At 41.7% G+C, this 25,038-nt stretch overlaps 5 protein-coding genes and 1 pseudogene across 7 annotated transcripts; 3 read left to right on the forward strand and 3 right to left on the reverse strand.

Annotated features, from left to right (window-relative positions):
- Window positions 1-2,365: 2,365 nt before the first annotated feature.
- Window positions 2,366-4,957, reverse strand: LOC112348143 (pentatricopeptide repeat-containing protein At4g02750-like). The gene is made up of 3 exons (XM_024680239.1): window positions 3,098-4,957; window positions 2,805-2,944; window positions 2,366-2,552 (listed from the first exon to the last, which is right to left on the reverse strand). The coding sequence occupies exons 1-3, from the start codon at window positions 4,955-4,957 to the stop codon at window positions 2,366-2,368; spliced, it is 2,187 nt and encodes a 728-aa protein (XP_024536007.1).
- Window positions 4,958-5,131: 174 nt separating this feature from the next.
- Window positions 5,132-5,660, reverse strand: LOC9629634 (oleosin 1). The gene has a single exon (XM_002975335.2). It carries the CDS (start codon window positions 5,640-5,642, stop codon window positions 5,211-5,213), a length of 432 nt encoding a protein of 143 aa, XP_002975381.2. The 5' UTR covers window positions 5,643-5,660; the 3' UTR covers window positions 5,132-5,210.
- On the reverse strand, window positions 5,606-7,049 carry LOC9629635 (neuroguidin). Of its 3 annotated transcripts, none has more exons than XM_024680362.1 (8): window positions 6,946-7,049; window positions 6,709-6,891; window positions 6,504-6,662; window positions 6,272-6,445; window positions 6,063-6,217; window positions 5,866-6,004; window positions 5,736-5,809; window positions 5,606-5,681 (listed from the first exon to the last, which is right to left on the reverse strand). In XM_024680362.1, exons 1-7 carry the CDS (start codon window positions 7,036-7,038, stop codon window positions 5,774-5,776), a joined length of 939 nt encoding a protein of 312 aa, XP_024536130.1. In that variant the 5' UTR covers window positions 7,039-7,049; the 3' UTR covers window positions 5,606-5,681; window positions 5,736-5,773. The 3 variants fall into 3 exon arrangements, with proteins under 3 accessions (XP_024536130.1, XP_024536131.1, XP_002975382.2); XM_024680363.1 differs by having other exon boundaries at window positions 5,666-5,687; XM_002975336.2 differs by lacking the exon at window positions 5,606-5,681 and having other exon boundaries at window positions 5,693-5,809.
- Window positions 7,050-7,123: 74 nt separating this feature from the next.
- On the forward strand, window positions 7,124-11,682 carry LOC9629636 (protein transport protein SEC16B homolog). Its single transcript, XM_002975218.2, has 13 exons — window positions 7,124-8,486; window positions 8,552-8,818; window positions 8,880-8,996; window positions 9,051-9,173; window positions 9,235-9,420; window positions 9,477-9,602; window positions 9,651-9,785; window positions 9,835-9,962; window positions 10,017-10,122; window positions 10,171-10,410; window positions 10,465-10,557; window positions 10,614-10,894; window positions 10,944-11,682. The coding sequence occupies exons 1-13, from the start codon at window positions 7,257-7,259 to the stop codon at window positions 11,482-11,484; spliced, it is 3,573 nt and encodes a 1,190-aa protein (XP_002975264.1). The 5' UTR covers window positions 7,124-7,256; the 3' UTR covers window positions 11,485-11,682.
- A 202-nt stretch (window positions 11,683-11,884) lies between these two features.
- On the forward strand, window positions 11,885-12,283 carry LOC112348144 (putative pentatricopeptide repeat-containing protein At5g37570). Its single transcript, XM_024680240.1, has one exon. The coding sequence runs from the start codon at window positions 11,885-11,887 to the stop codon at window positions 12,281-12,283; it is 399 nt and encodes a 132-aa protein (XP_024536008.1).
- Window positions 12,284-22,241: 9,958 nt separating this feature from the next.
- On the forward strand, window positions 22,242-22,886 carry LOC112348145 (annotated as a pseudogene).
- Window positions 22,887-25,038: the final 2,152 nt, after the last annotated feature.

Genomic DNA, 25,038 nt, shown 5'->3' on the forward strand with positions numbered 1-25,038 from the left:
GAATGACATTTATGTATCCTCATGAAATGTATCAAACTAAGTTGTATAACTAGCCACTGAATCATTAGAAATGGATTTAGGTGATCTAAGAAGAAAATAAGATCATTGAAGATGCAAATTATATATTGTAAAGAATATTGAGTGCTTTGTGAATTTATGTTGGGAGTTATAGGCAAACTTTGCAGAATATTGATGAGAGATAAATAATAAAGATATTATTCCAATGTCTAGATTGTACACTCCAATTATTCATCTATTTGAGGATGATGGGAGGTGGAAATCTTACTTGTATTATAGAGTAATTGAAGTATTTATTGCCAAAAGTTGGAGATGAAATATAGTCATAAATCACTTACAAAATCATTAGATAATCTATAGAGACAAAAAATACATATGTTAAATATACAATAGTGAAAGTTTTGTAAATGATTTGATGTTTTACTAGTGAATGTGAACTGTTTTTCCAAAATGACACACTTATTGCTTTGCAAAATAGTGGTAGATTTGTTAAAATAAATTGTCAAAACCCTAAAGTTACAGAAAGCATGTTGAAGCATATTGAAAGATTATGAATAAACTCCTTTTATGCATTGACACATACAAAGCCACTAAAATAGATGTTGAGCAACATCAATAGTTTTACATACCTCAAAATAACCTATGAGGGGAGTGTAATGGCATGATTGAATAATATATAATTATTTTCAAAGACATAAAGCTATGTGTAATGATGTAGGAGATCATCCCAAAATTGAATAAAACAAAAATCTCTATATTGTATAAGCAAATCACTAAGTTGAAGATGCCCACAAACTTCATGAACAAATAAATCTATCAATTAATCCTCACAAATTATTGTTTGTAAAGAATAGTTTATTGGTGTAGAAATTTGAGAAAAAAATCTATGTTTTGTCACAGATAACTTATTTTCTTCTCTTTTGCTCTGTCCAGTTGGAGATTTGCACAGAGATTTATGTCAGACCAAGAGAGCATTGAGAGTGGTTGGAGTTTTATCCGACGATGAACAAGATAATTGGACTGGAGGCACCACTGTTAAGTCACACTATCTAATCAAGTTGATTTAGAACTAAGAGGAGTCAAGTAAAAGTTGCTTTTGAAGTTCAAAAACTAAAGTAAGAGCAAGGTAATTGTGTCAGGTCTTTACCATTCATTTGCCTAGATGATGAATAGTGATAACAATAGATTAAGGATTGAGACTAGCATACTTGGCAACAATTGAGGACAAAAGATGAGCATTAATACTCCAAATTTTTATAATCAGTAAAGATTATCATAACATGTGTATCACCCTTCAAGAAGTATTGTCAATCCTTAAAGCATTCAACAATGACTGACAACTCTTTGTTAAAGATGTTATAATTAATTTTAACTATAGAATATTTATGGAAAGCAATTGCAAGTGCAAAAAGGGATAAGATATTAATATTAATATTGGAGCTCAGCTAAGAATATTTTAAAGCCTAAGGTGTTCCAGCCCTAAATCCCTCAAGCCAATTGATACATAAATACATATCCATGATGACAGTAGCTGTAAGAGGTCTTCCGAAAGGATCTTCACTAGGTTGTGAGCAAAGAAAAATGCTCAAAAAGCAGGTCGTGAGGATGTTTGGTTCCATACCAAAACAAGTCTCTGGATGACTGAAAGAGTATGGGAACAAAAAGATTGTAAAGAGAACAAACAATATAAGTATTTCCTAAAGGAATACCATAATGGGTAACTCATCCTTGAGCTTTCCACTTGAATTCTCTCTTTGAGCCTATTATGGAGGTTAACAACCAAGTATTTTATTAGACAAATTTGTTACTTCCAAAAACTTACAGTTTGGTATTGTTCCCTTTCTTTTTCTAGAGAAGAACAAACAAGTTAGCATACCCTTGTACTATGCAATGTTACTATAGTTATTAATTTCCTTATGATGGAAGTTGCTTCTTATATATGATTGTTTTTATATGCTCTTACTTTCTTTCTTTTTGGGTATTTGTATTTCTAAACAGTTCTTTCTCATAAGAGTTTTTCTTCTTAATATGTTTGTTTTATTATTATTTTCAGTTTTGTAAGATCTTGATTATTCTCATTTTATTTCTCATGCATATAGGTTATTAGTAAGCAGTGATTGTTTGTATAAGAGTGATTCTGAGATGTTTAGAGTATTCAAGCTGTGTGACTATGGATAAGTTAGCTTGAACATCACGTATCTAAACTTGCAAGTGGTCTTGCTTTAGTTTCCATGAGAGCTAAATGGATATATAAATAGTATTTTGAATGAAGACCACAAATAACTGCAGAGATGAAAGTTTGCCAGTGGTGTTGAGTTGTCGCTGAGAAATACGAAATACAAACTTGTTAGCTGAAATTGCTTGATACAAGAGTAAAAAGGATCTTGCTTATCGGCAATCCAGAGTGGCCCGTGCCACATTCATAGCCTCCTCCACCCTCTGTATCTCTTTCATATGCTTCTGCCATTTCCTTTACAGATTCCTTGGCGCCAAGCCTCTCCCAAACTAAGAGAAACAAGCTTTTCCCCTCAACCCTAAACCCGCCTTGAAAGTTAGTCAAGGAAATAGTTCCGTGTTTGTTTGCTGGGACATACAGAATAAAGTTTGCAACGTGAAGAAAGTAAAATGACCCAAGGAAAGCTCAGCGTGCCTGGAGTCAAAATCAAGGAAATATCAACGCCTGGACATTTCATGTATATCTCATGCAAGGCGATACAGAAAAGTGTCTTTTATTCTTATTTTCATCCATCAAAGGCAATTACGATGCTGATTCTTAACTGGCTTACCTCCTGAAACCTCCGGTTTCAGTTGCCCCAGCAACGATTGTTGCAACCCCTCTGGCAACGGTGACAAGTATTGTCATACCAATACCACCCCGACTGGCAGCGCTGGGCAGCAGCCTTTGCAATTTCTCCCACGTCCACGCCTATGGCCAGCATCATCACAAACATGGTGAGAGCACCAAAAGCAACACCAAGAACTCTTCTGCCAAAACTTTACAAGAGTTTAACTCAAAGTTCTATAGAACTTCGAGGGTATACTAGACACGAACCTAGGATATACTGTTTGAAAGCAATACATACGCTCCGGAGTTCTTGTCCTCCATTTCGACCACAGACTCTGTAAGACCCTCGGCCCACTTCAAGTCACCCGCAACACTACATGCTGCAAGCAAAGTGGTAAATGCTACATCGTCTCTTCTCACCGGCATGCTCTTGACAATCTCTTGGGCATTCCAGAGCTGCCCAGCACGCCCAAACAGATCGATCACGCAGCAGTAGTGATCAGCAACGGGAGCAATCCCCCAGTCGTCCCTCATGATCAGAAAGTGGTCTATGCTACTTAGCAGCCATCCGGCATGGCTGCAACAATTAAGAACATGAATGAAAGTGATATCATTTGGCGTATGGCCCTCGAGAACCATGGCATGAAACAGTTCAAGGGCTTCTTTTGCATGGCCAGATTTCACGTAGGCCTGCATTATCGAGTTCCAGGTCACCCTGCTCTTCTCCACGGACGAGTCAAACAAGAACTTGGCTTGTGATATATGCCCTCGTTGGGCATATGCCCCCATCATGGTTGTTAATGACAATGGGTTGTGTTCTGGAACGTTCTCAAAGATCCGCCTTGCCTTGTCCATATGCCCAGATTGGGTATATCCCACAATCAGCGTGTTAGCAGCGTTAATTTGCCGCTGGGGCATCTCCTTGTAAATCCTTTCGGCCTCGTCAAAATGCCCCTTTTGAGAATATGTGTGGAGAAAGCCAGTCCACGACAGTGCGTTATGCTTTGGCATTCGCTCAAAGATCTTGATAGCGTCTTTCAGTTTTCCATCTTGGGCGTAACATTCAAGCATGAGATTGCAACAAATTACATCGCGATCGGGTATGGAAGCAAACATCCTTTCAACCTCGGAATAATTCCCTCTTTGGGCATATGCACCCATCATGGAAGTTGACGACCAAAGGTTCCACAGCGGCATTTTCTTAAACATCTCTTCTGCTTCCAAAATCTTGCCATTGTTGGCGTAAGCCACAATCACTGTCGCCCATGACACCAGATCCTTGAAGTTGATCTCCTCAAAGATCCTTCTCGCATCATCAAGATGCCCACTCTGGCCATTTGCTTGGATCATCGCGGTCGAAGCCATGGTGTCCCTCTCCGGAATCCTTCGAAAAATATCTCGCGCTCGATCAAAATCACACAAATCCACGTACGACTGTAGAGCCGTGTTCCACGAAACAATGTCCCATTCGGGCATCCTCTCTAGCATCGCGGTGGCCTCCTCGTCAAGACCCCCCTGGACGTATCCCTGGACGAGTGAATTCCACGCGACCAAGCTCTTCTCGGGCAATCCATCAAAGAGACTCTTCGCGTCTTCCACAAGGCCGTGCTGGGCAAATGCCGCAACCATGGTAGCACTCGCCATGGTGTCCCTCTTGGGCATCCGGTGGAAGGATCTCCACGACTCCTCAAGCCGGCCATAGTGTGCAAAGTAAAGAACCAGCGTCGTCCACGAGATCACGTCCCGGCGGGGGGTCCGATCGAAGAGCTCCTTGGCCTCGGCAAGATGCCCTTGCTGGGCATAAGCGCGTGCCATGCCATTCCAAGTGACAGTATCCTTCTCGGGCATTCGATCAAAGAGATCGCGGGCTTGGACGATTTGGCCGTGCTGAGAGTGAGCAGCGATCATGAGAGTCGAGGAAAACTTGTTTGGATCCGGGATGGAGTCGAAGATGCGGCGGGCATCCGCAACACTGCCGCACTTGCCATACATCTCAACGAGGAGATTGGCGAGGAAGCGGTCGTGCCTGAACTGCGAGGCTTGGATCTGTGCGTGGATGGCGATGGCACGCTGGAGATCTCTGGGGCTGCTGCAAGAGCGCACGAGCTGGGCGTATCCATGTTTGTTACTACACAAGTCAGTCACTTTTGGCATATCACAAATAACTACTACTACAGAAATTAACAATCACTTTTTGCATTTCACAAAGAATTTCATTTACTATATGCTATATGTATAAATTGGCATGTCACAAAGAACCTTGTAACGAACATTTTTCATTTTGCAAAACTCAAGTTTTCACAAGAACTCTTCATGGTTTTCCAGATAAGAACGATAAGAATGACAGTACTATTATTGACACAACCCAAAAGCAAGTAGCAAACAAAACTATCTCGGATGGATGGACTCAAGCTCCAACTTCTCGCGCGACTTCTCTGGCCTTCTCGCTGACATGCGACGCAGTATCGGCGATTTTGTGCTTGACAGCGTCGATCTTGTCAGCTCCCACCGGGTGCCTGCCTTTGACGTAGTTGTAGAGCCATGCAACCGCGGAGCACGCGGTCACGAAGGCCGCGCTGAGCGACACGAATCCTCCGGTGCCGACTGCAACGATCCCAGCCAGCGGCACCAGGATCGGGCTGAAGAGGATGAAGAGCGGCGTCGCGAGAGCCAGCGAGAGGCCAGCACCGGCCAGAGTGATGCCACCGAGAACTAGAACGATGAGCGCAGCCGTGAGGAGGAGGACTATCCCGAGCAGCTGGCGGGAATTCGGCGCGCGCTCCCTCAGCCGGCTCATGATGCGGCGAGCTTGCTGCTTTGCTTGATCCTGATCTGCCATCTCTGGCTCGAAGAACGAACGATGAAATGAATCACTTGCCTGTCCCTAGAAACGAGTGAACTTCTTTTGAGCTTGAAAAACCGAGCTTCTGACCTGACACTTGGCATGACCACGTGGACCTCGCTTCGTTTTTACGAGCGGTTCTTCTTCTTATTTTTAAACTTACCCTGCAAGGCAAAAGAGAAAAACTCGTTTAGCGATAGATAGATGTTTCATTCCTTACCTTAAGTTTCTTTACGCGAAGCTTGCCGCTAGCTTTGGATTTTTTGAGCTTCTTGGAGCGAGATGGTTGATCGCCATCGTCCTCGGTAAAGGCCAAGCCAGCAACATCGTCGGTGAAATCATCCATCAGCCCCTGGAGCCTGTAACTCAAATCCAGAAGCGTTACAGAGAAAAACTCGCGATAGCTCTGGAGCTTACCCGTTTCGAGAACGCTTTAAGCGTGTCAATCTCTTGCGTTCCACCTTGGACAGAGGAACACGAGTAAACATGTCTTCCTCTTGCTTTGCGCGCGCGTCCAGCCTCGCCATCTCTCGCTGGAACTGCTTGCTTTCAGCCCCGAGCGAATGCTGGATCTGTGGCAAGAGAAAAACTTTCAACTCACAGGCAACACCGAGGTTAATGCTTACCTCTTCAGGCCTTCCTTCGAGATCATCCACCATAGATTTGATGTACGAGCTTCGTGAAGCTCGACGCTGCTCTTCCCTTTCGGCTCGCTGCCTCGTCCTTTTGTCCTTGGCACTCTCTTTCTCGTCCATAGCCGTGGGAGCGATCTTCGGTGGCTTGTAAACGCCACCATTTCCCTACAGAGCAAACCGTGATCTTGACAAACACGAGAAAAGAAAACCATGATCTTCGTACCTCCATGTCTTCCTCGATTTTGGAAACGAGCAAGTCTGGATTAGGCCTGTACTTTAGATCGTCTTTCTCAGCGGCCAGGTACTGATCGCTAGCCGGTGCTGTGGCTTGCTTGAGAAGCTTGTCGATTTGATACTGTAGCTTCTTGTCAATGGGACGGATCTGCAAAAACCAGTTTTTATTCTCATATGCTCGAAGCTATTCTTACCTTCTCCAAGAACAAACGAATTTCGGCAAGACGCTGGATGACAGGATGCTCGGAAAGATCGCATTTCCCTTCGGCTCTCAACAGGATCAAAAACACGAGATGCTGGCAGTAGCTCGATAGAAGCAAATGCTTCACTTCTAGGTAGCCGATTCCATCCTTCGTTTGATTCTCCCCTTCTCTCACCTGAAAGGAACTAAGTCATCCAAATGAAAGAACTAGACACTAGAAATCCAATGCCTTGATCGCCATTTCCCGCGATTTCTTCTGCAGCTCCTCCAGGCCCTCTCTCATTTCGGCCTCCGGGCGCGCGACCGCCGCCCCTTTTTCCATGAAAGGGCGCTAGAACCCTAAATCCCCGAGCCTGCGAATATTTTAAGGAATCAAATATAGTAGTAGTTTTAGGGTTAAAGGGACAGGGATGGGGTTTCACGAATGGTAGCTGGATTCGGATGCTGCAAAAGGTGGGCCGCGTAGATCTAGCGCGAAATCTCTGCCTAGAATCGAAGATCCATGTAATTCGGCGCTCGGGAGCACGCTAGATTCCACAAATGGAGACCAGAGTTTCCGAGGTGAGCTGGAACAGCCTCGACAGCCTCGTCTCGGGCGATGATCCGAGTGGATTCGGCTCCTTCTCGGACTTCCTGGCACAGGCGGATCAAGATGCCGCGGCACGCCCTTTAGATCCGGAGGAGAAGAGTGGGAACAGCGGCAAGGAGGAGGGAAATATCGGTTTTCCAGTGGCTCAAGGCAACGATGCTTCGTTTGGCTATCAGGGAGAGGATTTCTCCCCAAAGGTCCAGAGTGGTCAAGATTTTGGTAGCTACCAGGATTCTCTAGAGGCGTCGTTTGGCTCTTTGGCGACAAAGGATGCACCGAGTTACGATCCTTTTGTAGCGAAGGGCAGTCAGGAGGTTTTCAACTACCAGGATCCAGCTCCAACACAGGCTGCCACTACTGAGAGTTTGGGCTTGCAGTCAAGCCAAAATACTCCGGCTGAGAATTCTATCCAAGCTCCAGTTCCTGCCACGACTGAGAGTTTTGGCTACCAGGCAGGCCAAAATACTTTGCCTCAGAGTTCTTTTAGCAGCCATCTGGGTGGGCAAGACTTTTCCAGTTACCAAGAAGAAACACTGCAATCTTTTCCCCACCAGACGCATAGCTACCAGAACGCTTCCGGCTACCAAGGGAGCACGGGCCAGCGTTTTCCACAACAGATGTTCGGCTACCAACAAGGCCAGGATTCTTTTCCAACGCAGCAAACTGGTCAAGAGAGTTTTAGCTACCAGGGCCAGAATTCTTTCCAGTACCAGAATTCCTTTCAACCGCAGATCCCCCTGGAGAATAGAACAAGTCAAGCGCAGATTTCTCACGGTGGTTTTAGCTATCAAACGGGCCAACCGCAGGTCTCTCACGATAGTCTTAGCTATCAAACGGGACAACCGCAGACTGCTCAAGGCTACCAAGTTCCCGAGTACCCCGGATGGACTTACAACTACCAAACTGGGCAATGGGAGCAATCAACTTCCGGCTACTATGGGAGTCAGCAGCAGTTTGGACAAGGTTATGCTAACTACGCTGGAAACAACGGCAGCACACAGGACTATCACTCTTATACTTCTTCTCAGTATCAATTCGGTCAGCCAGCAAACTATGCGGTTACGCCTCCCAGGACACAGGAGGAAGCCTTCAGGTCGACTGCGGGAAGACCACCCTGTACTGTGACTGCGTTTGGTTTTGGTGGAAGGTTAGTGATTATGAAACCAAAGGGAGCCGAACAGGTAATGAAGGAAAGGAACTTTGCAAGTAGTTTGATTGCTAACCCGCGCAAATTTTGTTTCTGCAGTTCTCGACTTCGCAGCCATTTCAGATTTTCCAGATGAATCAGCTGGCAGACTTTGGTCTCGGTTACGGGCACAGCAGTGGCCCGCTTGCTGGCAACGCGTCCATGAAGGACGTGATGAAATGGTTGGACGAGAAGACTATGAAACTGGAAGAGTCTGGTAGCAGTAACCTTGCATCCTTGCGGTATATGTGGGGGGTGCTTAAGATTTGCTGCCAACACTACGGCAACCTTCGGTCGACTGTCAATATTGCAGCAATGGGTAGGCAGGTAGAATTTATTTTTTCTTGAGTGTTTTACTAGGAGGAATAACTTACTGTCTTTAATCCAGGATGATAACGGACCTGAAGTAGCGCTTGCGAAGCTGCTAGAGCCAAGTAAGAGCGAAGAGTCATGGGCTTTTGGCTCTCGCTGTCTACAGACAACTCCAACCGAACAGCAAATGCAGGTTGGGCAGTCTTTTTCTCTTGAGTTGATACAAACAAAGACTTTCTGGCGACAGGCAACTGCATTTGAGGTGAAAAGGCTACTGATTGCCGGAAAGCAGAAAGAGGCTTTACGGGCTGCTCAAGACGGGCAACTTTGGGGATGTGCTCTTCTTATGGCCCGGCAGCTGGGAGAGAAGGTACCTTGTCTTGTAGCTTTGATGTATAGACCGTTAGTGATGGTCTTGTGGTTTTTAATAGTTCTACACCGACACTATAGCGGAGATGGCTCAACGTCAGTTTCAACCAGGGTTTCCCCTCCGGACTCTAACTCTTCTTTATGCTGGTCAACATGCCGGAGTGTTCGTAGGGAACACTAATTTGTCAAACGTAACGGCGCTTCAACCTCAACCGGTTCCAGCGTCCGCTGTAGATGGTGCAACACAGGTGAAATACTTTTATCAAGCTACTCTCTTGCTTAAGGAGTGCATGTTGACTTGCAGGACGCAGTAGAAGGAATGCTCGAAGAATGGCAGGAAAACCTGGCTATAATGGCAGCTAACCGAACTAATGGGGACGAGAGAGTGATTATGCATCTTGGTGATTGTCTCTGGAGACATCGAGATGAGGTATATACATGGTCACACGTTGATGTGTCTCATAGTTTTAACTTGCAGATATGTGGAGCCCATATTTGCTATCTTGTTGCAAATGCTACTTTTGAGCCTTTCTCCCCTTCTGCCAGACTTTGTCTTATAGGTGCCGACCATTGTAAGTATCCACGCACGTACGCTAGTCCAGAAGCTATCCAGGTAAGCCGTGTTTGTCCTCAATAACAATTGTTAACGTTTTCTTCATCAGCGAACGGAAGTGTACGAATTTGCAAGAGTGACTGGCAATTCCCAGTTTATTTTACTTCCTTTTCAGCCATACAAGCTTATTTATGCGTCGATGCTTGCTGAAGCTGGAAAGATAAACGAAGCTTTAAGGTTGGTTGTGATTCTTAACTGTATGCTTCGTTAACACAAGGTTTCTCTTCGAAGGTATTGCCTAGCGGTGTTGAAAACATTGAAAACAGCGGGCCATGCAGCTGATGTGTGCAAAGAAGCGGCTGTAGCCTTGGAAGAGCGTCTTCGTATCCACTCTCAGGTTTGTAAGCGGACACTCGGCGTTTATACTCACTTTCCTGTGATCCAGGGAGGCTCGACGTCAATTGTGCAACGGTTTTTTGGCAATATTGGTCTACACAAGATGATAGGCCCTTCGCCCCCGAAAGCTTCTGATAATGCTGATATTAATAACCGTCCCGCAACAGCTTCTAGCAGAAGCAGTGTATCACTTGCCTCGTCGGCATCAATGGAACCCATAAGTGATATTACGAGAAGATCCAACATGCCAGCGAGAAGCATTTCTGAGCCTGACTTTAGGCCTGCACAGGTAACTCGACTTGCTCTTGTGTACCTTCGATTAAGACTTGTATTCTTTCATCAGATCGTTAGTCCAGCGAAAGGAACGCCAAACAGAGGCGTCTTTACTTCTTTCGTGCAAAGAGCGATGGGCTTCATAAAAACACCTTCGAAGGAGGTTTGTAGAAGCTTTGGAAAGAGCGCTAGCTGATTGATGGTCGGTATGTGATGCAGGCAAAGCTTGGCGACAGCAACAAGTTTAGATACGACGAGACACTGAAGCGCTGGGTTGAAGAAGGAGCCGAGGCACAAGCGCCAGAGCTTCCGTTGGCTCCTCCTCCCACGGCAAACAGGCTCGTCTCCCGCGTGGAGGAGAACGGCGCTCCTATTTCCATGTCGCCGGAGAGACCACAGCCAACTCCGGAAAGGCCGCAACCGGTTGTGAGTGGAATCCCACCAATGCCTCCAAGCAGTAACCAGTACGCAGCTCGCGCACGTCAAAACGTTAGATCAAGGTACCGTTTTGGTCATTCCCATCACTCCAGTCTCACGAAGTTTTTGCAGATATGTCGATACATTCAACAAAGGTAGCGTAACACCATCCAAGACATCATCGGACTCTCCTCCACTGTTTGGCGTGGTGCCAAAGGCAAGCGCAAAGCCTTTGGCTCCAGCGAGATTTTTCGTGCCTGCGGCCGCTGCTGCCGCTGCTCCAGATATCAACAGCAACCATTCGGTGGATCCTTACTCGGCACCGGCCTTTGTCTCCGACACGGCGTTCTCAAACGGGAATGGAGCATTCGCTCAGCCGGTTGTACAGGATATGAGAAACGATCCGGGGCCAACGCCTGATCATCTCTCGAGCAGCTCTTCGCCAGCAATGTTCTATTCGAATCACTATCCAGCAGCACCGTCGACCGTCTCGTTGCCGCCACCTCCAGCTCTGGAAGTCACTCCGCCAGTGATGGTCGAGCAGCAGCAGCAAAACCAACACCAGGAAAGTTCGATTCATCGGCACCACCATCAACAGTCCGGCACAGTGGGATTCGAAGCTGCCAGTTCCTCCGGAGTGTTTGGAGACGACTTGCAAGAGGTGGAATTGTAAATCACACTCCACAAGTAAGTAGTGTTGCTGGGTGGATTTTGGTAGAGCAGTGTAGCGAAGTAGTAGTCGTGGAAGGAGGAATTTTTTTTTGGCTGGGGTGATTCTTTGGAGCCACGAGCGAAGCGAGGAAGCTCCTTAAAGTTGCTAGAGAAAGGAAACTCTTTACAGTGTAACAAAAAGGCCTTGTGATACCTCGAATAATCTCCCGGATTTAAAATATGGCGCGTGTAGCTCACAAGGCATCGTCTTGGTGGGATGAAACGCTGGTTGTCTACGCGCGGTGTGGGCTTTGGAGGAATCGACAAGGATCTTTGATGCTTTGCCGGCCAAGAACATCGCGTCGTGGACGGCGCTCGTGACCGCGTATGCCGAGAGTGGGCATCCGGGGGAGTTCGATCGAATGGCGGTGTGGGACGTAGTTTCCTCCACTGCGATGGTCAAGGCGCTGGGCGATTGCGGGCGGATTGGATCGAGCAAGGCAGTGTTTGATGCGATGCCCGAGAGGAACTGCAAGACGTGGGCGACGCTGCTGCGGGGATTTGCTCGCGGCGGAGAGATTGGGCGAGCGAGAGAAGTGCTGGATATGATGCCCGAGACGAATATGGTAGCGTGGACGATCCTCGTGCAGGGTTTCGCGCAGCGCGGGCGAGTGGGCGATGCGAAGGCCGCGTTTGATTCCATGCCCGAGAAGAACAGCATCACTCGCGCGGTGATTCTCGTCATGTTTGCGGAGAATGGATTCGTGGAGGAGGCGGAGGATGTCTTCCAGGAAATTGTCCACCGAAACGCGATCCTCTAGGGGGCGATGCACTGCTGCTATGCCCAAAATGGGGATTTGATTCAAGCCAAGAGTTTGTTTGATAGGATGCCTGAGCACAGCGTACTGTCGTGGACGATTATGATCAAGTCATACGCGCGAAACGGTGATGCTGATCAAGGAAAACACTTGTTTGAAGAAATGCCACACAGAGATCTTGTTTCATGGAACGCGATAATTGCTGTTTATGCCCAGAGAGGTCGTTTCCGGGCGTTTTCTTTGGTTTGCTGCTGGGATTCCTATTCATGGAACACAATTCTAGTGGTATATGCTCTAGATGGAAATATTTGTGATGCTAAGAAAGCGTTCGATGAGATGCCAACTTGGAACTTGGTCTCCTGGAACACGATTCTTGCAGCATATGCCCAGACCGGGCAGCGACCCAGCTCTTCTGGGCGATGTTTCTTCACGGCTTTGGCCCCGACAAGGCAGCATTTGCCATTGTTTTGATGGCATGTAGTTATCTGGGGCTCGTCAAGGAAGCAGTAAGCTACTTCACGGCAATGAGCTTTGACAATGGATTGGATCCTTCGCAAGACCGCTACGCCTGCATTGTTGATGCTCTCGGACGACTAGGGCGATTGAAAGAGGCCGAGGATGTCCTGGAGAATATGCCTTTGCCAGCAGATGGAGTTGCATGGGCAACGTTTCTTACCGCGTGCAAAAACCACGGGGAGATGAATCGAGGGATGCATGCTGCGGAATTTACGCCAGTCCAGCCTTGTGAGTGATGCATTGCCTTATGTGATGCTGGAGAACATCTTCAGAGCAGTTCAGACTTGATTCTTCACTGTTTTGATGTGTTGACCCAAACATCGATCGTTGATATCCAGCCATTCCGTGAGCCACCCCATCCCCCATGGATGGAGAGCGGGACGCACAGAGATTGGGCATAGGAGAGTCTTCAGAAATCTATCTGGAGTGTTAAGTGCAGTGGGTTTGCTATAGACAGCAACGCAAGATCCAATGCTGCTGTTGTGAATTTGAGCAGCAGCACTGCGCTCCTCCTGCTCCACATCAGTGCCATGCTAGGCGTGGCAATCCAGATTCTCAAGACCATGCCGGTGAGAGTCTATCATGAGCTCCTGTTGAAAGTGGGAAGTAGTGGTGTGAAATGCTTGCGTTTGAGGCGCAGGTGGAGATGGGCTCATTGATACCTCGTTCCCATTGCCTTCCTTGTATCCTATCTCCCCCGTTGCCTCCCGACATGCTTCATATGTTATCCTCTCTGAGTTCCATATGTTATCCTCTCCGCTGGGCCTCAGCCCATTCTTGATATTTACGAAGGCTCCATTGGATGTTGATACAGAGAATTAAATTTAAAGACAATTGGCCCACTTGTATGATGGGCTTAATCTATGTTGAATGGATTGCTCTTTGCAAAGCATGTATGCAAGGCGATTTTACAAGGAAATTTATCAAATCTTCCGCAAAGTCAATGCCATACCTGTCAAGAACCAAATCGTTGGAGAGCTTTAGGAATTAGTATAGGGATATATAGGGATGCATAATGAAGGATAGTTAAGTAATTTGATGATGAGAAGTTTGACATGGCACAAGCAGAGTGTGCCTCTCAAGGCATCCAAATCTATGTTCTAGCTCCCATTTGGAAATAAGAAAGATTACAAGTGCCATTCCTATCCCTTCGAAAACAGTCTTTCTATTCTGCAGGGTGGAGTTTTACATATAATGTTGTTGTCACAAATAATTATAAAGCAAGTATAAGGGAATATTGCTTCTTCAATGGCAACTAGCACTTTGTAAAATGTTTTTGGAATATAAGTATATGAAACTTTTCAAAACTATCATGTTGGAATCATCTAACATTTCTAGCATAGCCAATCTTTTCTTGATTGATTCTTCTTGATTAATTTGCAGCTGTTCTATAAGCCCAAAGAGCATCATAAACTCTATTATCCCAATCTTTAAGATTGGTTTGTACTATTTTCTTCAGTATATTCTTGAGTGTTTTGTTTGTGGATTCGGCTTGGCTGTTGCCTTGTGGATAATATGGTGTAAATTTCTTATGTTTAATGAAGAATTCATCTAGTAAAATCTTGATTGTTTCATTGAGGAAATGTGTTCCTCTATCCATTACTATTTCTCGAGGTAATCCATATCTTGTGATAATCATTTCATAAAGAAACTTTGCTGTATTCTTTGTTGTCGCTTTCTTGAGTGGTTGGGCTTCTACTCATTTTGTCATATAATCTGTTGCTACCAAAATATATTGATTTCCATTTCTGCTCTTTTGTATGGGTCCTACAAAATCTAGGTCCCATCTTTGGAAAGGTTCCATTGCTATAGTTGGATTCAGTTCTTGTGTTTGTTTCTTGGGTGGAAATTGTGTACGCTGACAAATATCACAAGTTTGACAAAACTATGAAGTGTCTTTCAATAATGTAGGCCACCATATGCCTGCTTGCAATATTTTCCTTGCTGTAATTTCTTTTGCAAAATGCCCTCCAGAGCAACTGGCATAGGCTTCTTCTAATAACTCGTGTTTCTCTCCTTGTGAACGTACACATCTTCTTAACATATTATCATGTCAAATTCTATAGAGTCTTCCTCTGACAACTGAGTATCGTCGTGTCCTCAAGATGAATTATTTCCTTTGATCTTGCGTGGTACATGATGTGGGAACTTTTGTAGTAGTTAAATAATAAAAGATTTTTTGAAGTGTATTGTGGGTGGTAATCTTAAAAAGATGTGAATCAGGTAAGTCATCGTTGGGGTCTTGTATATTTTCCCCGGTTGTAATTCTGCTGAGATGATCAACTTATTCATGGTATTTGCCAGGTTTGTGAACTATTTCGAAATTGAATTCCTATAATAACAAAAACCATCTTGCTATTCATCCGCTAAAGATGGGTTTATTGAGTAGATGAATCAATGCTTGATGATCAATGAATAATTTTACTTTGTTGGAAAGTAAATAGTGTATAAACTTGGTTAAGGCATATATCATACCTAAAGCTTCTTTTTCTGTAGTTGTATAATTCATTTTAGATGGAGAAAGTTGTCGACTTGCATAATATAATGGGTGATCACAATGATCATCTTTTCTTTGGCAAAGAATTGCTCCTAGAGCATAGCCAGAGGCATCAACTTGTACAAGAAATTCTTGAGTCCAAATTGGTTAGACAAGAATTGGTGCCTGTGTAAGTTTATCTTTGAGTATCAAGAATGCTTGCTAACATTCTTGAGTCCAGTGATAAAATTTATCTTTCTTGAGTAAATCAGTTAAGGGTTTAGCGACTTGGAATAGTCTTTGATAAATCTTCTATAGTAACCCATCTTGCCTAGAAAACTTCGCAAACTTTTAAGATCATGAGGTGGTTGCATTTTCATAATGACGTCAATTTTAACTTTATCAATTTGAATGCCATGAGTGGAAATAATGTGAGTATTCCTGATTTAACAAGGAAAGTACATTTTTCAGGATTAAGAGCAACTTGGTTTTGTATACATTTGATAAAACATTTCTTGAGGTATTCAAGGTGTTTGTCTTTAGGTCCAAAAACACTAAAGTCATCCATAAAGACTCGCATGAAATCTGTGAGATAATCTTGGAAAGTATTGGTAATGATCTGTTGAAATGTAAATGGGGCATTGGTTAATCCAAATGGCATTCGCATGTATGCGTATGCTCCCCATGAACTTATGAAAGTTGTTTTATGTTGATCCTCGACAACTATATGTACTTGATTGTAGCCTGAAAAATGAGTACATCTCATGACCGGTGACGGCATCAAGTATTTCATCTGAAAATGGGATGGGAAAAACATCTTTTGTAGTTGGATCATTTAACTTTTTGTAGTTCACACAAATGCGTAATTTCCCATTTTTCTTAGATACAATGACTAAAGGTGATATTCATTAGGCATTTTGTATTGAATATATAAATCCTACTTCAAGGAGTTTGTAAATTTCAGCTTTTACTTTTTCAGTGAACATTATATTCATCCGATAAGTAGTTTGTTTAATGGGTCGAATTCCTGGAAGTAATTCGATTCGATGTGTACATAAATCAGGTGGTATACCTTTGAGGTCTTTATATGACCAAGCAAAGACATCTTTATACTTAGTAAGAAGCACAGTAGCGTCAAGTTTAAAAGGTTTGTCGAGTTGTATAGCTATTAAGACATTTTGTGGATTTGAGGGAACCCCTAGATTTAATTCTTCAATATCTTCATTGATATTACGCAAAGTTTGAATTCTTGATTTTCAATGGTGAGAGCTAGTTCATTTTGTATATCTAGGTGATATTTTATAATTTGTAGTTGTTCTGGTTGTATCACTGGTTTTGTTTTTTGTATGGTGGTTTTTGTTGCTTTAAATTCAGTTGTTTTTGAATCTTCATAGTCTTGACACTTGGTTACAGGAAGTATCCTGTTGAGGTCAATTTCTTGGATTGCTTTAAGTTCAGGATATGCTTCAAATAATTTAGCTTCTTCAAGATCGTCTAAGCCTTCTTGCCAATTGTATTCTTGAACTTGTGTTGGTCGGAAACTTCTTGAGATTTTCTTGCTTGTCAATGTTGATATTTTAGTCTGTCCTTGTTGAGATTGGATACATATCTCATGTTCCATCCAATACTGTGCAAAAACAACTTTGTTAAGCCAAGGTTTGCCTAACAAGATTTTGTAAGAAGATTCTTCAATCAACATTTTTAACACAAGAAAGTTAACTTTAAATTTATGTCCTTTGACTGTCATAGAGCCATCACGCATGATGCCTGCTGGTCTGACAACTCTTTAATCAACCATGCATACAATGAATGGTGCAGTTTGTATATTGCCGAGTCTTAAAACTTTGCATAGTGCATATTTGATGATATTAACCCCAGAACCTCCATCAAGGATAGCTCTTTCAATATGATTTTTGCCGATGTGTACGTTGATACAAGGTACATTATCATCATAATCACCAGGTTGGATTCTTTCAGGTTGTTCTTGTCGTATTGATTGAGATTAGCATTTTTCTTGTATGCGAGCTTTAGGGATCCTTTGATTACATATCTTTAAGATTTGGTCTTTCATATATGGTGCTATTTGCAGTATTTGCTGTAGGGTTAAAGTAATTCCCTACTGTAGTATGTGCTCGGCAATGGTTGTATGCTCATCTTGAGTAAAGCTTAATACTTGAGTTTGGTTGTCTTGATTGTATATTTGATTATTAATAATTTCGGGATCTTTGTTTTGAAGCTCTTATTTAATGGTGTTAAGTATTTTCTTACTCTTTTTCCACTTGGTATTCCTGATTTCTAATGCTTGATCACTTTCATCTTGTTCTTCGTTATTATCAGGTTGTTGACATTCATATTGTGTTCTTGTGATTGCCAAAACTTCTAGTTTTTCAGTCATTAGTTGTTCGTCATCTTCTACATCAACTTTTGGTTGAACTACTTGTGCTGCTGGTGGTCTTCCAGCTGGAGCTTGATTGACTCTTTGGTTTTGTGGATTGTATTGTTGTCTAGTTTGATTTTCTTGTGGTTGATTTTGTCTTGGTTGATAATTTTGTTGCGATGCTTGATTGTTGTAATTATTATATTGCCTTTATTGGCTTTGGTTGTAGTTGTTCCCTTGTGGACGTTGATAATTATTTAGTTGTCCATTGTATCGTTGTTGGTTGTAATTGCCTCTAAAATTGTTTTGTCCTTGACTATAGTTTTGATTTCATGGGGGAATATATCCATGATTATATCCTTGATTATATTGTTGATTCTCTTGGTAATAATAGTTTCTTGGTGGTCTTTGTTCTTGGTTGTTGTTTCTTTGATAATTTTGCCATAGTGGTCCTCATTGAACATTTTCCACTCTTAAAACTTCGGTAGTATTTCTATATCGACAATTCTTGGCTATATGTCCTTCCCTATCACAAATTTGACATTTGGGTAAATGGAATTTACAGTCTAAAATAGAATGTCCTTCACTTTTGCATTTTGTACAAAAGACTCCTTGTTTAAGTTCAGTTAAAGCCAACTTCTTCAATACATGTCTAATGTCTTTTCCCTGTGTCTGTTTCTTTTTTGTTTTGATTAGTATTTCTTCCTCTTCATCATCTGAGTTATCATTAGCATGAGAAGATTCACCTTTAATGAATTGCTTAAACTGTTTCTCAAGTTTTAAGATTCCTTGAGACAGTGAATCAACACTTTCTTCATTAGGTGTATCAGCTAAGGCTATCATGTTGCAATAGGCTTCTTGTAATCCTTGTATATAAAACAAACTCTTGCTTTTGTCGGTGATGAGATCTTTACATTTCTTTGTATGTAATTTGAATTGTCTAGTATAGTCTTAAATTCCTTCCTTTGGTCACTATTTTATATTCTTAATTTGCTCATAATGCTCCTCCGGTGTTCCTCCGGCTGGGAATTGTTCCTTGAATTGTTCAAGTTTCTATTCATGTGGTACAGAATCCTCTAGTGTATTATACCACTCAAAAGCTTTTCCTTTAAGTGTGTATGGGAAAAGTATGGCTTGATGCTGTTCTTGATTGTTCATTTTGACAATAATGTTGAATTGTTTTACATGTAATTCTGAATCTTCTGACTTACTTCCTGTGAAAATTGGATATGTAACCATGCTTCCAATTGTACTCATTGGGTTGATGGTTGCCATAGGTGGTTGTAGACTTTGTTGGTTGAGTTGTTGTTCTTCTAGATTTGAACAAAACTTTGATGCTGTATATTTTGCTTCTTCAAATGCCTCAAACTCTAAGGCATCTTTGATATTCAATTCTTTGTTATCTTTGACTGGGTTGCTCGACTCAGCAACTTGAATTTGTTTATCCTCTTTATCGTACTTATTTAAAATTGTTTCTAAAATTTATTGCTATTGTTGTTCTAATTTCTTTTTTACTACCTCTTCCTTTTTCACTTCTCCATTCTTTTGTCAAAGATCTCTTTCCCAGATCTTGATTGGGTCTGGTTTCTATTTGTACATTTAGTTTGCTGAGTTTTCTCAACTTGAATATTAAGGTAAGTTTCTTGAATTTGTGTTTTGCCCGAAGTTATCTTGAGTCAATTGTTGTCCTTCATAGATTGCAAAGTCAAGCTCTTGTGTCTTGAGTCTTCTGCAAGTTTTGTTTTGTAGTATAAATGCAAAGTCAAGCTCTTGTGTCTTGAGTCTTCAATCAAGTTTTTCTTTCTTGATTCTTTCTGAGTTTCGTCCCAAGGTCACTTTCCTGAGTCTAGCTCAGGAAAGGTCTTGTATTTGAAAAATCTAATAGTGTTAGTAAACACGATTTTGTTTGTTGGAAGGAGGTTTGTTTTGTCATAAATTGATCGATTTAGCTATTTGCTAGTAAATTTGGATACTGCTCGCCAACTTTGGGATCGAGCAAGTATGCAAACGATTGCAATTCTCTTTAGTAGTCCAATCTTGAAAAATTGTTTTGATCTCTTACAATGTATTGGTTGTTTTGGAATGCAAGCTCTCACTATGAGCTTTTGTGTTTCCCAGTCGTTGGTAAGATTTGAAAATGCTGAATATAATGGTGGTTGTATTTTTAATTTCCTAATTCTTGTATGTTTCTTGTCTCAAGTGACGTCCATACGTCAAAGTATGGTTTTCAACAGATTCTTGTTGCTTTAAGCCTATGTGTGCGCAAATCTATCCAGCGTGCTCGATTTTGTGATGGTGCATTTCCCTGATATCATACTTGCCGGTTTTGTTCTACTTCCCTCTATCGTATAGCACATTCTCTTTCACAATTAGAGTCGATCGCTTTGAGAACTTCCCAAGGTATAGTCTCAATTAATATTCTTGCATTATAAGTTTGTAATCTTGACACAAGATCTCCTAAAATACTCCTTAAAATGTTGAGATTTCTTGGACGCACTCTTCCTTGTTAGTTGCGAGTGATATATATTTCAACGTTGGACCTCAATGTCAAAGTTGAAGTTTATTACTGTATTTAATCTTGGCCCATTGTGATTCTGTCTTAAATTTCTCCTCCTTTGATTCGTAATCCTTGAACTTTAAAGACATTCCCTTGAACTTGACTCAAGTTCAGGTCCCCGTCAGTTTCTTGAACTCAAATTCCCAATTCGAATTTGTTGATTGCCCTGTTCTTGATTTCTTAATTCTCCAACTATTCTCATCCGTTCTAAATGATGCCAATATGCTATAGTGTATAGTTCATTAAGAGTGCTTGCTAGTAGCATTACACCCAGAGGACTTTGAAGAAGTCGGTAAAGTAATTTTGCATTCTCTTCAAAACCTCTAAATCTAAGTGTGTCAACAAATCAATGAATTTGTGGTTCAAAGGTTTCACACTGCTATAACTCTTGTTAAATCAATGTTGAAAACAAGTGTTAATAGTTGAAAAGTTTCATGTTTATGTATGCCTAAGAATTCGATATTTGTTTGTTGAAAGAAGTGTCCACGATTCACCCAAATCAAGGTTCTTCGAGTTGCAAAGAAATCGAAGTAAACATATTTTTCTTTCAACATTTCCTCATTTTTGCATTCTTCCTATTTGCTAGACAATTTGTAAAAGAGTCACAAAAGTGTTTCTTGGAGTTTTAGAAAGCAACTGAAGCTTTTTTTCTCTCCTTTTTCTAAACTTTCATCACTCTTTTTGACGTTGTTTTCTTGGGCTATTTTTTCTCGTTTCTTTCTCTCTGCCGCTGTGGCATTTTCATCCCTGAGTCGGAGTCTTGCTTTTGCTTGCTTGCAAGTGTCGTATTGCCATTTTGGATAGCATTGTTTGTATGATTTTGCACAATTTCTGAAACCACACAAAAGGCAATCCTTGTATCTTGTACAGCTTATGTCTCCAAATGGGCAATTGTGCTCTTTCATTCTTCCTCCATCTCCAGCCACTAGAATTTTTCTTTCGTTGTTTCTTTGTTGCAAATTCTTGATATATTCGTTTTCTTCAATCTCTCGCTAAAAACGATTATGCTCACACTCTAAGTTTTCCATGACTTGGGTGGCTTCAATCTTCAAGTGTTCTTCATGTTTTCATGCTTGTTAGCACTTGCTTGCTCTAATTTCTTGTCAGAGATTCTTCAAATATTCTGATCTATAGAATATTCTTCATCTTCAACCTCTCACCAACAGGCGGTTATGGAAGATGCTTGGACTTTTTAAGAAGTGGGCGATCACTAGATGATTGTAGTTTTCAAGCATTTAGTCTCTAGCATGATTGCCATGCTTCTTGCTGTAAGTTTTTGTCGTCTTTTTTGTTTTGTTTTCTTCTTTTTATTTTTATTTTTTTTTTAATTTTTCCCTTGATTCTTGACTTCGGCTTCTTCTTTTAGTTGTGGCCAAGGCTTCCAATCTTTGTTCTTTAGGTACTCCTCACTTCTCCTATCCCACCGTAGTTGCCAAAATGAAGAACTACAAAATCACCTCTACAATGATCTTGTGAATCCTCTCTAATCTAAACTAGATCCAAACATAAAAAGGAAAGAAATACTTAGCCATGTGTTGTTACAAAGATGTTTATGCTAAGATTAATTTACATCTCACAGCCTTAATCCCCAAAAGGCAATAAGTAAGATAGGCATGGAAGAAAAGAGTGTATGTTATTATGGCCAAGGATATAAAAGACAAAAAGGGGATAAGTCTGGAGTGTTATCACCAGCCTATATAACCACTATATGCCCAGTCATCCAAGTTAGGAATTTAAACCAGGAGAAATTCTGATCTCAATTCCTAACTCAGGAAATGCCTTGTGCCTAAATTAGGATGCAAAATGCATGTACCTCTAGAGGCTTGAAGCTACTCTTTACCAACAATTGGTGCTAGTGTAACATCACATGTACTTGGTAGTAGTTGGGAGTTGGTTGCATTTGAACTTCTTTCGAAAGGGAGATTTCTATATCAAACCAAGGTCTCTTCATTGGTTTCGTCATTGGGTGGATGAGGTTGGAATGCAAGATCTAACAAAGTGGAAAGAGTTCTTCAGAGTTTTTGAGGAGTAGTTTATGACAATTTGTGAACTTGTTGCTCTGTTAATGCAAATAATATTGCCTCCAAATTTGAAGAACATTCCATCTAGATATGTTCTTGTTGGTAAACAAGTTGCCATTACTTTACGGAGATTAGGTTTAGGTGATTCTTTTGCTAGATTGACAGAGCATTTTGGTGTTTCTAAAGCAATAGTCTGGAAGTATTGTTAGAAGTTCTCTGACTCAACATTCCAGCATCTAGGATAATTTCTTTTGTGGCCTGTAGATCTGTCAGTAGTCAAAATAGGTTTTGAGAGTTTTTGTGGCTTCTTGAATTGCTATGGTGCAATTGACTACACACATTTCGAAGTTGAACTTCCTAAAAACACTTTTGTAAGTAATTATTACAACAAGGACAAGGATAACTCAATTGTCATGCAAGCAATCATTGATAGTGAAGCAAGGTTTTTGGATATTTGAGTTGGAGATCCTGGGAGTTGCAATGACATAACTATTTTGAGGAAGAGTTCATTCTACAAAAGAGCTCAATTAAATGAGATTCTTAACTTACCAATAGTCTCAAGAGGCCAATACCAGTTTTGGGAGTATATCATTGGAGACTCGGGATACTACGAGCTTCTGTGGTTAGACCATTTCCAAGTGCAAATGGAACTAAATTGAGGGAAGCATTCAACTTTTAATTGTCGTCTTTGAGGATGGTATGTGAGAGAAGTTTTGGATTGCTTAAAGGTCATTAGAGGATGTTTAGGAAGTTGGTTAAAGTTTAGACCATCACTCAGCTAACAGTTGCCATAAAAATAGCTTGCATTCTACATAACTTCATTATTAGTATAGATGACATAGGGGAAATAGATATTGAGCTTGAGCCAGTGACTAATCAAACACAAGGCTAGCGACCGGAGCCTCATATCACTGCTACAAAGCTTAGAAACATTCTCATTACTTATGTAGTAGACTTAAACAAATCCACTTGAAGCTCACAAATTTATTTATTTTAGCGTGCTCACAAACTCAAATTTTGTTTTATTTTTCAGGGTTTTAAGTAAGAGATTTCAGTACAAGGCTTGAACGCAGGCACAGCAGGGAACCTGGCTGAGAGCATAGAAAGGGGGGCTTGCTGCCAGTGTTGGTCTGATTCTAACATTCAGGTTCATTTCAGTTCTTCTCATAGGGAAGGTTTTAAAATGATTAAATGATTGCTTGTTGAGTCGTCTGGCAACAAGAGGAAGAGGGAAGAAAATGATTTGGAATGGCACTGCAGAAGATGCTTGGAAATGCAGCTTGATGTTGGTGACGCAAGGGAATGCAACTTGAGGCCATTGAAGCTGTTCTATCACTAGAAGTTGGGATCCTACTTGGTCTCCCAACTGTCAAGACCCCCAACAAGATCAAGACTGGAAAATGCTAAAGACAAAGAGAAAAAGCTAGTGAAAACAAAGAAGAGGCCTTAGACTGGTGTTGATTCAGATTGTGGAGAAATGGAACAAGGCTAACCTATATATACTATAGGTTGATGAAGCTCCACCACTCTTGAATCGAGGACGGCCTAAATATAGCTGAGGTCGAGGAGGCGCCACATCATCATCAGGGAAGTGTCTCGAGAGTCAGGAATAGGGAAGTGTCTCGAGAGTCAGGAATGTGGTTTGCAGGTCAGGAATCCGGCGAGAGTCAAGAATGTGGCAAGAATTGGGGGATTCCTGACACCAACAAATTCTTCAAAATTCCCAATGAATTCGGTGGTAGGGCAGGTGGTAGAAGGCCTGGATATTGTCCAGAAGATTGTGAGTACCAGGGTGGTCAAAGATAACACAAGCAATCTTTACTTCCAGTATGTATTTTCTTCTCTTCGTTCCTTGGGAAAAATCTCATCTTGAATCCCCACAACATTGCCAAGCTTATAGGCAATACCCGAGCAGTGGTCATTGAGAGGGGATTCAATCAACCATACACAAAGATTGTCATTTTGCAGTTTGGCATTCTTGGTACTTACTCTTGCAAAATTCTTTCTTTCCTTTCAATATAACTCTGATCCATTTGTGTTTCTATTGCCAGACAACTAATACAAACAGCTTTACGTGAATGCTCATGTCCTTCCAACAAGAATGCTCTATCTAAATTGATGGAATCGATCCAAGGATATTGGCAGTGGCCATGCAAGGTGGGAATGCTACGCCTAGAATTGTTGATCATGTAAATCATCACATCTTTATCAATTAGAGTATGCTCCTTGAATTCTTCCTTCTTCAGATTATGACAACAAATTTCCTTCTAGTTATTTTCCATTGTATCAATGAGGCTCACATTGTTGTCACACAGTGCTCCTGCAAGTTGTTCTGCAAGTTGTTTTGCAAGTTGTGTGCAGGACTTCTTCCTTAGCCAGCCTGAACTATGCTTTTCAGGATTGTTGTTGTTTTTTGTCATTGCCAAAAGTGATTATGAACAAAAACTATAAAACATACCTTTAGGCTCTAATTCTCCATATGGAGGTAATAGTGATCATTGTTGTGAAGTTCTTGGTGTTATTAATGATGATTGTTGGGATGTAGATGGTGAAAACATTGATTCCTAAGTCTGTTTCTGTGAATTTACAGTTTGACAGTCCTAAAGCCACTTGTCCATCATTCCATAGAGTTGATCATTGAACGTTGGTGGTATATCATCTTCACGACATTGCTCTGTTGTCATGTTTCAGTACTGCATTTGCCAGTAAGAACATGATATTCATATGACTTGATTTTGTTGAACTCTTTGTAAATATACTCCCAACAAGATTGGCATTGCCCAGGCAAATGGTTGACACCATGTGTCAAAC

Source organism: Selaginella moellendorffii, unplaced genomic scaffold, assembly GCF_000143415.4.
Source record: "Selaginella moellendorffii unplaced genomic scaffold, v1.0 SELMOscaffold_27, whole genome shotgun sequence".
Classification (NCBI taxonomy): Eukaryota; Viridiplantae; Streptophyta; class Lycopodiopsida; order Selaginellales; family Selaginellaceae; genus Selaginella; species Selaginella moellendorffii.